The following is a 15187-nucleotide window of genomic DNA, read 5'->3' on the forward strand; positions in this document are numbered from 1 at the left end:
ACAGCCGACAATGGTTGTTAGTTCAAAAAAGCGAACCAATACCTTAGAATGTCGTTGAACTACATCTTGCTGGCAAAAATGTTGCTGTAAAAGTGATTGTCACATTTCATGTTCATCTTTGTTGTTGCAAAATATTTTCGATGTTCTTGGAAAACATTTTAGCGGAATTTTCTTTGAAAATGTTGCATTGCCACATTTTTTTAGCTCAGCTGGTTACCTTAATCTGGCTAATCTGAATTGAATATTACAACTGGTTCCGCTGAAAACTTCTTCAATTACTAAACTCGATTGCGATCGTTCATAAACAAGCTGCGTCATTAGCAAATATGCCTGGAACTGCCTTTACGGTCGCGTCCCGTGCACTGACCTGACGATCCTGGAATTACCAATTGGACACACGACCCATCACCACGCGAAACATTCCCCATTCGATGCGCATTATCTCGTTGAAACAAAATTGCAACCGTCGTTCTTGGCATTGGATGGATTTCTTCTTCGGAAATGATGGTAACACAATGAGACATGGTTTATTTTTAAAACACATTTATTTTGTTTGCTTCAATATATATGGTTTTGTTTATACTTTTGTTTTTGTTCCTTACATTGAAAAAATAATACAGATTTTGTTACATCGAATTATACATTCGTCTTGCGCGGATTTTTCTTCCCATTTTTTTCCTGCATACATTTGAATCGCGTGTGTTTTAATTTCTTCTTGTTTTGGCTTAAGTTTTAAGCGATTGCAGCTTATTGTAAAATGATTACTTTTAGTTTTGTTCATTTCTTTCTTGACTTGGCAAGCGTTCAACCCTTACCGGATCAGCAAAAAAGAGCGAAAAATAACCCACCAATTTCCTCAATCAAAGCATGAACTAAAAAAAAAATATGACTGCAATTTCCGCCCAACATGGAACTGTCATTACCTTTTTTGTATTCTGTGATTCATTCCCCACCCGTAGGACTGGGATGAGTGGCTTATCTTTTGAAATTCCTGTCTTTAGCCAGCATTGTTTTGGACCTTCCTAGTTGGAACCTAAAGGCAAACAAAAAAATGTTTTCTATGTTCATTTTACCTGGAATTTCTTATCAGTTTCTCTGATGGATCATGTTCTTGTAGTTTATTTGTTGTTGTTGTTGCTGTTTGTTTTGCTTGCGTTTCAGCAGGATATGCCATTAGTGAGGGATACATTTGGCGAGGATGAGCACAGCTAAAGGTTTTTTTCGTTTCCTAATGGAGCGCTTGTCTGTCGATCACTAATTGATGGAATATTTTCGGTCTTTTTACGCACAGTGATGTTTGGATGTAGGAACAAAAGTTGAGAAGTAGTGATGAAGTGCAGAGTTAAAGTCTAAGCTTACATCCGTGGAATTTGATATTGAGCGTTCAAAAGAAAAAAATCAAGATGATATTTTAAGAATTAACCACATAGAAAAATCTTGGAAAGTATTGCTCGGCCGAAGGTTAAAAAATATTTAAAATATTTATTTCTATTTATTATTAAATGACAACCAAAAAATAAACTGAAACACAATAACGTCATGATTCGAAATTCGGACACTTAGTAGCATATCATTTTTGTTGTAGCTGGCAAATAATCGTGTAATAAGTGCGAAATATAGAAACATAATCAGGAGGTAGTATAAACAGTCAGTTTCAAGAAAATGCATGCAAAATATGTTTTTTCTAACGTTTTTTCATCAAAATTTAAAAATTAAAATGACTTGTTGTGCTTCGAATCCCGGACACTGATAAAAGCTGATTCGAAATCCGTACACTTTTGCTTCGAATTCCGGACACTCGATTTTACTTATGAATCGCACAAATTTGAACTTGAATGTTTGTGAATGGCATTCGTTAGGTCTCAAATAAGCTGTTAACACTAAAACAATCGATAGTTTATATAAAAATTTGCTAGAATTTCAGGAAATCGAAACCCTAAACTTCTGCTTTGCCTTCCCGGTGCTCGAATGCCTATGAAATATTTCAGGTGAAATGTTTCGCATTTTTGGTAAACTTATAATTTTATTCTATTTGATTGTTTTGGCATTAACTACAGCGTTCAAACAAACTTTAAATGAAAGTTGATGTTAGAATTCATCCAAATAATTGATAAAACAAAATGAAGTGTTCGGGTTTCGAAGCGTCCGGGAATTCGAATCATGACGTTATAATGGATCTGTGGGTTCTATCCAATTCCACTGAAATATTTAATGTTGCTGTTTGAAAAAGGCTATTTTAAAAAGAAAAATTTGCCTGCATGGATCAAATCAACCATAGGTTATCGGTTCGAATCTGGAGGCGGACGCAAACAAAATCTAAGTGCAAATAAAAAGGGTATTTTCCACCCTCTCCAAAATTCTATTGCATTTATTTTGTAGATTAGGACGTCGTCGCTGTCGTGCAGACTTGTCGTACGTGCATTTTGGGCCAAATTGAGTTAAAAACGCCGTTTTGTACAACTCACACTGCCTCACCTTTCGATTTTCACAGATCTCCAAAATTCGATTTCAACACTGTGATATTCAATAGAAACCGAAAAAAAAACTCCGAGCATTGTTATCACTTTTCACATGAAAGAAGTTTTAATCTTGTCGTGCTATCTTGACACAACCTGAAAATTGATGTAAGTGTGACTACTGGTCAAAGGGATTTCAGGTCAGAACCCGTTTGACACACGTAAAAGCTCAATTGCCGTAAACATAGGGGAAAGTGGGGCAAGTGTAACAAGCTAAGGAAATGCTCGTTATAATCCATTAAAAACGTTAAAAATCCGTCGGATTTTTTAATAATCATCTTATTCCAGGTCTTGACTAAGACTTTGATAGAACAAGTTTTTTAAAAATCCTGTTTTTCAATGCGAAAAATTGATTTAAAAAATGATTTTCCGTACGTTCAACTCAACTAGTGGGGCAAGACGAACAACCCGCTGGGGCAAGAGGAACAATGCATGAAACAAACTGTTAATTTGCTAATAATTGAACTGTTATCACTTAGATACATCAGATTAGGATGTGTTTGAAACGTTTCTTTCATTTTAGATTAAATAAATAATATTATTTCAATAAAAATTGATCGTTTTTACGAACAAAAATTACTTAAATGAAAAAAAGGAAATATTCATAATATCACTATATTTTGCATGGACAATTTTTTTAACAATTGTTTATCAGTTATTAAGTACGTTTATGTATTTATTTCCCAGTAAAATATGTTGTTGCAGCAATTCGAAGATTTTTTCATACTAAAAATCCATATGGTACACTTGCCCCACCTGAACAAGATTTTTTAAAAGCTCTCAACAAAAATAACCAAAAGTTAAAACATACTTTGTAATAGGTGCATGTCATTTGTACACGGAGAAAAAAGAGTTCCCAAAATCGTGAACAAGCGTTCATGAAAATGGGAACCTCGAACAAAGTGTTCATATCCCATGGTACGATTTTGAAAAACGTACCATGAAATTTGAACACTTTGTTCGTGGTTCCCATTTTCATGAACGCTTGTTCACGATTTCAGGAATTCTTTTTTCTCCTTGTAGGGACACTACTGATCTAGGAAAAATAGCATTTTGATAAAATGAGCCTTAAAACGAACCCTAAGCCTTATTTTGTACTTTCCAAATATTATAAGAAAACAAAGGTTTCGAAAAAAACTTCATTAAATCTTATGCCCCGTGGCGTTTACGTCATTTTGGCGGTTATGTTGTAGTAGAATCAGCTAATTGCATTGCTAGCAACAATTCCTCATACTGGAAATAATCAAAATTGTAAAGATTACGGCCGTACGAGCGATTGTTCCTCTTGCCCCATATGGTCGTCTTGCCCCACCTTCCCCTATTAAATAATAACTCGGGACGCCAGCAACAAAATTCAACCAAACTTCAGAACAATGCATAGGTCAACCAAATAAAAACTTGTTTATTATTGTTTACATCAGGGGTGCTCAAAGTTTTTGGAGGCCGGGCCAAATTTGAAGCTCAAATGAGCTTGCGGGCCAAATTTTCAAAAAAGGTTTTCAGAAAAAAATAAATTACATTATTTACATTAAGATTTAATTTGTTATTTAAAAGAAAAATCAATTCAAAACAAAAGAAACCACAAAATAACGGTTTTCTATTGGTATCGTTGATTTAAAAAAAAAGATTCGACAAAAAAAACATTTTAGCGAAAATACATTTATTTATTTCATCGAAAATTCTATAAAATTCATTTTTTTAAATAAACCCAAACATGCTCAAATGGTTCTTAATTCAGAGGAATGCATATTTAATAAATTTCAGCTGATTGCACTTAAATTTAATTTTTTTGATGTTTTGAAGTTTTTTGAAAATATATTTTTGCTCCTGGTTTTTGAGCCAATTTATTTTAATAATGGTGGAGGGTTTGGTTGATCGACGAAAGCTTTGTAAAATATTTGCAACAAACTTGATCCTCCGATTTCCACATTTTGTCTGCCTGAATCAGTTGGTAGTCAATCAGATTCTTTATCTAACTGTAATTCTTTATCTAACTAAGTTCGAATCCCGAAGGAAGTGCAATGTGTGTTTGAGGATCAGTTCATAAAAGTGTCATTAATAAAGAAAACTTACATTTTTGCAACTATTACAGAATTCTACCTAAGTCAAACTTGAACGTTTTTAAATATTTCTAAAAATGTTTGATGAAAATTTTGACGATTTTTACTAGTTTCACTCACATTGAAACGTGTGAAATTGTTTTAATTATAAAATATTTTGAACAAATTATTTGTATCCTAAAATGGGGATCAAAATTTTGATAAATCATAAGTTTTTTTATTAACAAAAAAAAGATTAGCACATAACAGTTCAAAATAAACCGTAATTTCTAAAAAGTATTAAATCCCTTTACAAGTGGTCAACGGGCCATTTTACATGATCGTTCAAAATGGGTCCGCGGGCCACAAAATATCACCTCGCGGGCCACGTTTGGCGATACTTTGGTCACCCCTGGTTTACATTGTGTGCTGTCGTCAAAACGTACTACCTGGGACGAGACGGCTGGATAGGGTTTTCTTTTTGAGTGTTTACTTTTGTATTCTTCTTCTGTTTTTTGCAAGAAAATTCGAGTTTAAATAAAAATATCAAGCAATCTGTGATTCAGATAGCTTGACAATTCAATTTTTTTTTGATGATGTTTTTCAACTCAGTGCCAAGCATGCGGATGACTTTTTCTTTGGAATTTTGTTTAGATTTTGTCCGCAGATTTTTTGAATTGGGCTGTTAAAATTTGCAGTTGCACGTGAGAGGAGAATCCTGAGTTTATGTTCCATCGTTTTACGGCGGATCCGTTCATAAGGAGCTGCCGGATGCAAGTCACTAGAAATTGTTGGCAAATCAAAAAATGACTCGAGGTCACGCTCGAAATAAATGATACGATACGATCCAGACGAGCCAAAAAAATTTCACTACTTGGATTTGAAAAATGCAATATGGTTTTAAAATATGTTTTTTTTTTAAATCTGCTCATGTCGTTGTCCCGTTACGCAAAGAACGTCAGTAAATCTTTCCCAGTTCCCCAAAGAGGAGCACACTTGAAGAGTATCGGGGCCAGCATTTACATAGCGGATGCAGCGGCAATTTTTACTTGATGTTTAATTTAAACTGTGGCGATTATTTTTGTTTACTTTTTAAATCCAGTTCTACGATACTGTTACGTCACGCCACATTTCATTTCACAAGAAGCACAGGTTTATTATTGTTCAATCTAGATCACATTTCTATGTAGAAAAATCAATAATCTGCCAATTGTGCCACTACAGGCAAATAGCGCAAAAAAAACAATTCTTTGAAATGGGGCAAAAAAACGTCAGTTCATGAAATTTATTGTTTTTTTTTTTTAATGAAAATGCTGATAAGTCAACATTCGGTGTACGATAAAAATAAATGCCTTTCAAGTATTTTTTTTGATCAATCTATTGATGCAATTTACAATTATTTGTGGAATTGATTAAAAAAAATATATTATTTTTTCAACTCAAATAACAATACTTCCCATTTTCTCCTCATAAGAAAGAACTGGTTTAGGTTGACAGAAGCGGCCATGTTGAAGGTGGTTAGGTTTGACAATAGGTTTTTTGCCTTCCTCACGTTACTGAAGAAAGGCTATAAAATCACTCGAAAAATGAACTTCTCAATTAGACCTCCTAGACCCACCTTCATGTATACCTATCGACTCAGAATCAAATTCTGAGCAAATGTCTGTGTGTGTGGTGGGATGTTGATCAAAAAATTGTCACTCGATTATCTCGACATTGGCTGAATCGATTTTGTCCGTTTTGGCGTCATTCGATCCGTCTTGGGGTCCCATAAGTCGCTATTAAAAATGATAAACTTAAGATAAGTACTTCAAAAGTTATGCTAAAAAAACGAGTTTAACAAAAGTCCGGAAGATTGTAAAAAGGGTGGCTTTTGTAAGAAAACCCGTCATGCTATATATTTTTAGAAAAGTATTTAAAAGACCTTTTCAACGCGTCCAAGATATTGAAGATCTGACAAATCTATTAAAAGTTATAAGCACTTAAGTGTTATTTATACGCTTTTTTGAGGCCGGATCTCAGATATGTTGATGAAAACGTTGTCCGGAACTCTCATGCGACCTATCGCAGGATGGGTATTCAAAAGACCTTTCTAACGCGTCCAAAACATTGAAGACCTGACAACCCTATCAAAAGTTATAAGCACTTAAGTGTTATTTACGCACTTTTTGCATTTTGGATAGCACCCTTTAAATGTGAGGAAGGCGGTAACCGCCTAAAGGTGGATTAAGTAACGTTTTTCTATTTGTTTGTTCCATCCCAGCATACGACAAGTTATCACTACATCGTCGATGTGATTACAACTTAGACACATCGAAATGAGACGTAAGTAGAGGTTTTTTTTTTCCAAAATCATGCACAAGGAGATTATCATAATCTCATAATATCAGGGTTGGGAATGAGCGAGCCCGAAGCTGTGCTCGCTCATTCATGAGCACATGGATTGCCAAATTTGAAGCTCATTTCAAGTTCCTGAGATAATTTCGTCTCGAATCTATGGTTGTTTATGGGGGTCTCTTGGACGATGCCTGAGACATGTTAGTATAAATATTGTGCATTTTATCCATTTTTATCAACTAAAATTGCAATTTTAGATAGAACATGCTATGGGGGTAATTTGGACATGGCTTGTGGGGCAATTTGGACATACATGTAAGTCTACCTGTCAGGCAAAGAAAATGTAACTTTCATGGCAGGTTGAGTTTTTTAAAGGGATTCAGATAAATTTAGAAGGATTTAAAATGTCAAAACACTTAAAATGGAATGTGATCAATGAGAGCTTTCACAAAACTCCTATTTTTTTAATGTGGATAAATTTATTTCAATATTCGAATTGATGAAAATCTGATTACTGCACATTTGGCGTTCAACTAGACTGTTTTGCCTTCCTCACCTTAACGAGGAAAGGCTATAAAGTCACTCGGAAAAATGAACTTTTTGATTAGACCTCCTAGACCTACCTTCATTTGTACATATCGAATCAGAATCACCAGCTGAGCAAATGTCTGTGTGTTTGGCTGTATGTAGACATGTGTACCAAATCAATGTCACTGGAATATCTCGTCACAGGCTCAACCGATTTTGGCCGGAAAGGTTTTAATCGATCCGTCTTAACGTCCCCTAAGTTGCTATTTAAATTCATGCAGTATTATAACGTATTTAAAAAGTTATGTTAAAAAAACTGTTTCATATTAAATTAAAATTATGGTAAAAAGGGTGGTTTTTTCATGAAACCCTCACATGTTATATATTTTTAGAAAACATATGAGAAGACCTTTTTCAAGATCTGACTTACCTATCTTGAAATACAAGCAGTTTAAAAAATGGTCTGAATTCACATAACCTCAACTGGTCGGGTCTGATCGCCACGAAAAAGCCGTGTAGAGGGATGCCATTTTCCTGAAAGGCGGTGTCTGTATAATCTTGACAAAAAGTCTGTAGGTAGTTTGTTTTTTTACTCATCGCTTATTTTTATTAGGACCTCTTAGGTGCTGTGAACGTTAGGGGAGATCCATAAACATGGGGACACTTTAGGGGGGTTGGAATCACTATAAACGAGAGGAAGGCACCAACCACCTAAAGGTGGATTAAGTAACGTTTTTTGCTTTTAATTAATTTCTTTAACATTTATAATTTCCATATGCTGGTTTACAATAAAAGCATAATTTGAAGGGCAACGGAATGTAAAATTAAAAAAAAATGATAGTTTCAGGTTAATGAGTTCCATATAAAGATTGGTTTGGATAAATCTAAACGATATCTTAATCACTTAAAACTATACTTGTGCCTGATCCAGAATCAATGTTTAAATCATTTTTTACAATGAATGATTGAATAATGTATACCACACTGAACTATTTGTTATCTTACTATTGAATTATATTTCTATTACAAAATCATTATTCAAACCTTTGATGAAATATTGTGAGAAAAAAACACTTAAAATATAAAGCAATTACAAAACAATGTTGAAAGATATAAAACATGTTCAAAAATCAAACGTTAAACTTATTTCATCAACATGTGTCCAAATTACCCCAAAAAAGGTGTCCATTAGGGTGTAATATGTTTGTATGGGAAACAAAATAAAGTTGTCCAAATTTAGCGAGCACAACAATTTTTCAGTTCCTTTTGGGGTCAATTTTCCAAATAAATTTGTATGGGAAAAAATGTATTTTTTTGGATTTCTATATTTATAAAATCCACGTTTCACGTTTCACTAAAACCGGATTCATATTCGGATGCTTTGGAAGGTGCACTACAACTTTTCCGAAGAAAGTTTGGTGCTAACTTGCTCCTAAAAATAGATACAGCGTGTTCAAAACTCGTCTAAAACGTGTTTTTGCTCGAAAATCATGTTTTAGAAGGGTTTTGAATAAGCTTGTAGAGCATCCGAGTATGAATCCGGAGCATGGTAAAATAATAAATTTATTTTTAAGTGACAGAAATGGTGTTGCCAAAAGGGAAATTCTAAAAACCTGCTAAGCATAACTTTAAATTTCTTTCAAATTCTCCAGATGCAGCTTAGATTTTGAATCTTTAGTGAACGATTAATGTAAAAACTTGTAAAACATAGTTTTGTGTGATTTGATTCACTGAAGCGTTTCATGATTAATATACAATGTAGTAGATGTGTTTTGTTAAATGTTAATATATTTAGGTGCGATTACATTGTGCGGATAGCGCCAAAGCAATAGCTTCAAGAAGTATATATTTGAACAAAAGCTTATCGTAAAGTAAGTATACAGAGTGGAGTTTTGTGTGTGTTTTGTTTTTTTGTGTGCAGAATAACAACATGGTTTTGATTAGTCCTTGATTCCTTGTTATAAGCATTTTTTTTACTAAGATTTATCTGTAAAATATCATCAACATCAGTTTCTTTTGTAACTAATCCCGTTCAAAATAAGCCTCACACATTGGATAGTATAACTAGTAGATGAATAATAGTACGTTTTTGTTTCTTCACTAATCAGTATAGTACGTTGGATAGAGTTTAATAGTTTTTGCGCGGAAACTAAATGAATAAGAAACGGTTTGATATTGTGATTTTTCCCCGCCCATGATTTACATAACAGTACAGCGCACAACTTGATTTAGGATCAAACCAATGGTCTATTCTAGTACAGCTTTTATTTCTCCGCTTTCTCACCTCAGTTAGCTTTTATCCATTTTGCAATTTAAGCAAGTTCTGTTAGTTTCTACACTTGTTTTAGCACAGTTGCGCACCTTTCAAGCATCTTTTGCTGATTTACACACATACTTATCATCGATTCGGGCAAGGCATTCTCCAATATGACACAAAAATGCACTTTGCTTCTAGTAAATTCTAGTTGTCTAAATAGTTGCTTTCTCCATTTTTATTTCTGTTTTTGCCAGCTGCTGGGTTACACTTGGAATTTGATGATTTATTTTGGTACATTTTTGTTTCATTTTCTTTTTGCAGTAATGTTTAACATTTGAGTTGTTGCTTTATTCCTTCCACACAAAAGGCAATCAATGCGAGTCTGTTCGCGGTTCTACACGACGCTCAACTTGGCTTAGCATTTTTAAGGTTTTAATTTGGATGATGAGCACTTTAAATGTACCTATACGTGTGACGACAATGTGTGTCGGATTTGCTTTTTTTTGGGCAACATAAATTGGTACATCTCACCTTAAATGCTTAATCGTAGAACTGAACACCAAATGTGAATGGAGATTTCCCAGCATTTTTGTTTTTATATTTTGCTTATCAAACTACACCAGTTTTTTGCTTTTTCTTTACCCAGCTTTTCAAGGGAATTTATGATACGTCTTCTTTTGGTTTATGCTTATTTTTTTCTTTGTTTAACATTGACTAGCTATGAGTTGTATAATGGGACTCGAATTTTGGCTTCCCAACGTAGACGAACTTTGTTTAAAAACTTAAATATATAAATTGATGACTTTTTGAAACTCAAGATACAACACCAGAAAAATGGATACATTCATGAAATTGTAACGGTTGTCTTTTTTATTGCAGGAATCATTGTGATGCTTTGCATTTGACAAACTACTTTCTTTATTTAAAATGATTCAACTTATGAAAGATTCCTAGAAATCAGGGTTGTAAATATATCAAACCCTCAGTTTTGAGTGAATACAATTGTCATGCCTGACTCGTGCCCATAGTGCTCTTCTTTTTGCGCCATCTCCTTCTCTCAATTCCACATTCACAATCATCCCCCATAAACAGTGTTTATCCACTGAAGCCGTCACAAATCCAATTTCTCCAGTACAGTTTAGCGGGACGTAATGTGTGGTCAGTTCGGAATTGCTCTTTCGTGTTTTTCAATTTAGTTTTTTTTTTTTTTTGAGAGAACGGAATACTCAGCGTTGAGAGTGCGTAGTCAAGGAAAAGAGGAGACGTGCACTCAAAATAATCCACACGTTGATGCTACCTGAAAAATCACGTAACCTCAATTTTCCCCTCACTACGTCCGTTTTACGTGACACACGTAAAAATAATGTGAAAGTGTTCCGGAAAAAATGTATTCACGTTGAAGTTACGTGAAAACCCTTACAGTATTTTTCCACTAGAGTTTTTCATGTAGCTTTTATGTGTTTTGAAATGTAACTTCAACGGGACTTGAGTGATCCATTCGGCCAAATTTCTACGTGATTATTTTAGTATGAAAATTGATGGCGTACGGTGAAGACCTGCGGCCGAACTTGTGCTCGCAAAATTTCATCAAAAATGGAACAGACGGTAAGTTAAATTAAGTTTAATTAGATTTTGTTTTAATAATTCACTTTTTTGCAGATCTTTTGAAGCACTATCTTCTTCCCCGGTGGCCATGTAATTCGTACCCCTCGGAGGCAATCCCAGGCGCAACTGTGTCGATTTGGTCCGTCGGAATGGCAATCGGAGCTACCGTGTTGCGTGAGTCCACCGGAAATGTCACGAACATGGCCAACGTATCGTCGACCTTTTTCGAGTGTGCCCAGGGGAAGTTTGAGTACGGATATAACTCGTTTCAGGCCATGGAACTGGTGTCTGGCCTCGGTCCGAGCATTTACGCCGGGTTTTTTTTATGGCCACCCTCTCATCGTCCTACTAGTTTCACTACAACCGTAAGATTAATTTGGTTTAAAGAGATTTTGACGATGATTTTAAGCAACATTATAGGCAAGAAAACCGTGACGTAGCAAATGAACTCAAAGAACTCAGTATTCATTTTGTGAGTGCCGTTTGAGTGGTTTGACAGGTGTCAAATCAGGACTTAGCATTTTTTTGAATTTGAATTTGCTTCCGATTACGCGAAACGTCATTACCCGAGTTTTTTCCGTATTAGTGCCCGTGGGCTTGTCCGTGCTTCGGGCCGTGTTCGTTACGTGCACCTGACCACGTAGTTGCCTGTTCCTGGTCGTTCCCGTGGCCGTGCTCTAGGCCGTGTCCTTGTCCGGACTCCTGCCCGTGTTCGTGTCCGTGCTTCTGGCCGTTTTCGTGTCCCTGGCTGTGTAGGTGCCTGTTCCTGGCCATTCCCGTGGCCGTGCCGTGTCCCTGGCCGTATTTGTGTCCATGCGAAACGGAACAACCGGAACATAATCAAAATTTTAAATGCTTTTAAAGTCCCGGAACTGACACCTGTCAAAAAAGTTCATTCGGTTGTTTACCTTTGAGGTTAAGTTTCGTTTATTTCTTTATTTATCAGGGAAAGATTCAAATCACGGTGACAGTACCAACAAGGACGACCAGTCAGACCAGCTGTCAGTTCACTCCGCAGGAACGATCGCCCTGTGGCCAAATTCGATTCGTCAAGCGGAAATCAAAATGGATGCTCAACTTCGACACGGAGCATCACGAAATCGAGATTTTTTTATTTGTAAAATGTTGTTTATTCAAAGAAGAGTTCAATAAATCAATAAATTAGAATTGAAAATTGCATTATTTTGTTATTTTAAACAGAAAAATAATCTGAAATAAGACCTCAAAAGTATTAGAAAGTTCCTATAACGATCATTAAAACGTTCAGGTAGATTTCATTAGCTGATACATTTAGCTTTCACGTGTAAATCACGTAAAATCAACGTGAAAGGATCTGGCCAAGCAAATTCCGCTTCTACTAGAACCACCTCGTAGAAGTTACGTGAAAAGTCTAGTGGAAAAATACCACATAGCTTTTCACGTAACATCAACGTGAATCTCGAGATCTCTGGGGAAATGATCAAATGATAGTTTTTTTTTCTATCACGCATTTGAAACACTGTTCAATGGATATGAACTAGGATGTAACAAAAAGGGTGCATATTGCGGCAATTTCTGGGTCTGATCCGCGGTTAGTCACTTTTTTGTCAAAATCAAACTAAGAAGTGACGAACTATCACATTTTACACAAAACAAACGTTTGGTAGAGTGTGTGAACTCCATGTAAAAAGGGTGTCAAACTAAAAAGTTACCCCGTTTGTATGACAACAGATTGTGTATCTTGTCGCTTGTGCGAGTAACTGTGGTGACAGCAATCATTTGAATCATGGGTCAAGTGATTGGCAAAAGCGCTCAGAGCGGTTTTAAAAGTGATAGAGGTGGTGGTGGTAGTCAAATGATTGTGTGAATGACTTTGTGCGAGAGCAGGGTATCAAAGTCAGAGGGACACTTTGTAAATGCGGTCCCGATACTCTTCTTGGGTCGTGCGAACCAATGGGACGCCTTTCACAGGTAAACACTGGAACAGTTGAAAATATTCCAATACAAAATTCAAGGGCTTAGAGGGAGAGGTTCCCGTGGTCATTATGAGCTTAAATTTTCGTTGATTTCAAGGGGTAGCCAGGAGTAAGCCAGGATTTGGACCACCCTAACCAGTACATCCACCCAAATCAGCACTCTAATGGGCGACGAAAAGTTTAAATAGAATAGAGGAGAAAATCGTGACGTCAGGAATGAACTCAAATCACTCAAAGTTCATTTTGTGAGTGACTTTAACATTTTGGCCTAGTTTGACAGCTACCTCGTTCCCAGGTTTTCTGTGGGAGAGAAAAGGAGGCGAATACTTTATGAAAATCATACCTGTCAAAATTCCTAGCCTCAAAATTTTGTCGCGAGTTGCTTTTCTCCTCTATTACACTAATGCATGATATCCAAACATTACAAAACGACTGTCCGACACAAAGCATCACACTCTATATTCCTGTCCAGTCCCGCAGTTCCAAAGCCTTCGATTCTATCTCTACCCGTCTACTCCCAACACCAACATCTTACAGATTCGTTTCCGTCCGGTGCGGATTGATGGCGTACTTGCTACTGTTATTGTGGAACTGCGACGTCCCCATCGCGGTCTGCGCCACCGCCATCCCGGGAAACTTCCCCACCGGTTCTACCACTCGCTTTCTTCACCACCGGAACTTCCTTCGGGATGAACACCGGCGACGGCGGACCAAGCTGCTGGGGATCGATCGTCCCCGAGGTGGTCGACGAGGACAGTCGCCTCGAGATGGCTGACCACTCATTTTGCTTCAGCAGGAACTGCTTCACGTTGTACTCCATCTGGGCCAGGTCTACGCCGCAGCTCTGGTCGTCGGATTGGTCACGGTGCAGGTGGAGATGGTGGGCGGGATGGTACAGCGGGAGCGGACCATGGCTGTTGCTGTTGTAGTCCAGCTGGGCGGTATTGCTGGCGATGGCGGCCTTAAGACTAGTGTGACTGTGACCTCGGGAACCGACTGCGGACACGCCGGGCGCTGGGATGTTGGCTTGAGCAAAGGTGTTGTTGTTGTTGGTGATGTGGTTGTTGTTGACAATGCTACTGCTGTTGTTGTTACTAATACTATGACTTATTTTAATATCACTAGCTATCAGTTTAGTGTCACTGCCGGGATCAACCGCCGCGAGGCCACTACTTAACGCGTTATTATTGTTCAAACTATCGACTAGGGTGAGCGAAGCGGCAGATGCAAGCGTCAAGTTTTCAATGTCGGACTCCGTGTTGCTCAGGTTCTCCGGATGGCTCAGCTTGGAGTTGTTCTGGACCCATTCCGCGACCCGGGACAGCTGCTGCCGCCTCAGCATGGCACTCTCCTGGATGTCGATCTCACTCGAAATCGAACTGGACTGCGTGCACGACTTCTTCGAGTTCATCTCGATGCCCTCCAGCTTGTTTACGTTAATGTCTAACCTTGGCTTGCCAACTCCACCCACGTTGTTCGCAGTGCTCTTCGTGTTCAACAGCAAATTGTTGACCTCCTCTCCGATCGTACACAGCCGATCCGACGAATGCGGCGAAGTCGTCGTACTCATCTGGCACACGTCCTTCCGGTCCGGTCCAACCTGACCCACACCCAGGTTCCTCGCACCACCAACCTGTTGCTGCTGCTGCTTGCCCTTCACCAACTCCTGCACTGGCCGTTGGCAAGCTAGTCGTCTTGATGGCGCCGTTCAACCCGATTGACGGATCGTCGTCCAGCAGCAGTTCTTCGTCAAGAAACTTGGCCCGTCGCGTGTAAATTACCGGAGTTGGAGCGATGCCAGCGCCGACGTTCCCCGGGAGCTTGAACTCGAGTGGATCCGCGTCCGCGTCCGGACCGTCCTGCAAGCTGTCCAGCAAGATGTTGCTGGAACCGTTCTGGATGCGCAGCGCGCAGATCCGGGGACCGGACATTTTTGGATTTTCAGCCTAA

General features: G+C 37.6%; 1 protein-coding gene across 1 annotated transcript; it reads right to left on the minus strand.

The window, feature by feature from the left end:
- Positions 1-9182: 9182 nt before the first annotated feature.
- LOC6031315 (probable serine/threonine-protein kinase MARK-A) lies at positions 9183-14942 on the minus strand. The gene has a single exon (XM_038259140.1). The coding sequence runs from the start codon at positions 14805-14807 to the stop codon at positions 13818-13820; it is 990 nt and encodes a 329-aa protein (XP_038115068.1). The 5' UTR covers positions 14808-14942; the 3' UTR covers positions 9183-13817.
- Positions 14943-15187: the final 245 nt, after the last annotated feature.

Source organism: Culex quinquefasciatus, chromosome 3, assembly GCF_015732765.1.
Source record: "Culex quinquefasciatus strain JHB chromosome 3, VPISU_Cqui_1.0_pri_paternal, whole genome shotgun sequence".
Lineage (NCBI taxonomy): Eukaryota > Metazoa > Arthropoda > Insecta > Diptera > Culicidae > Culex > Culex quinquefasciatus.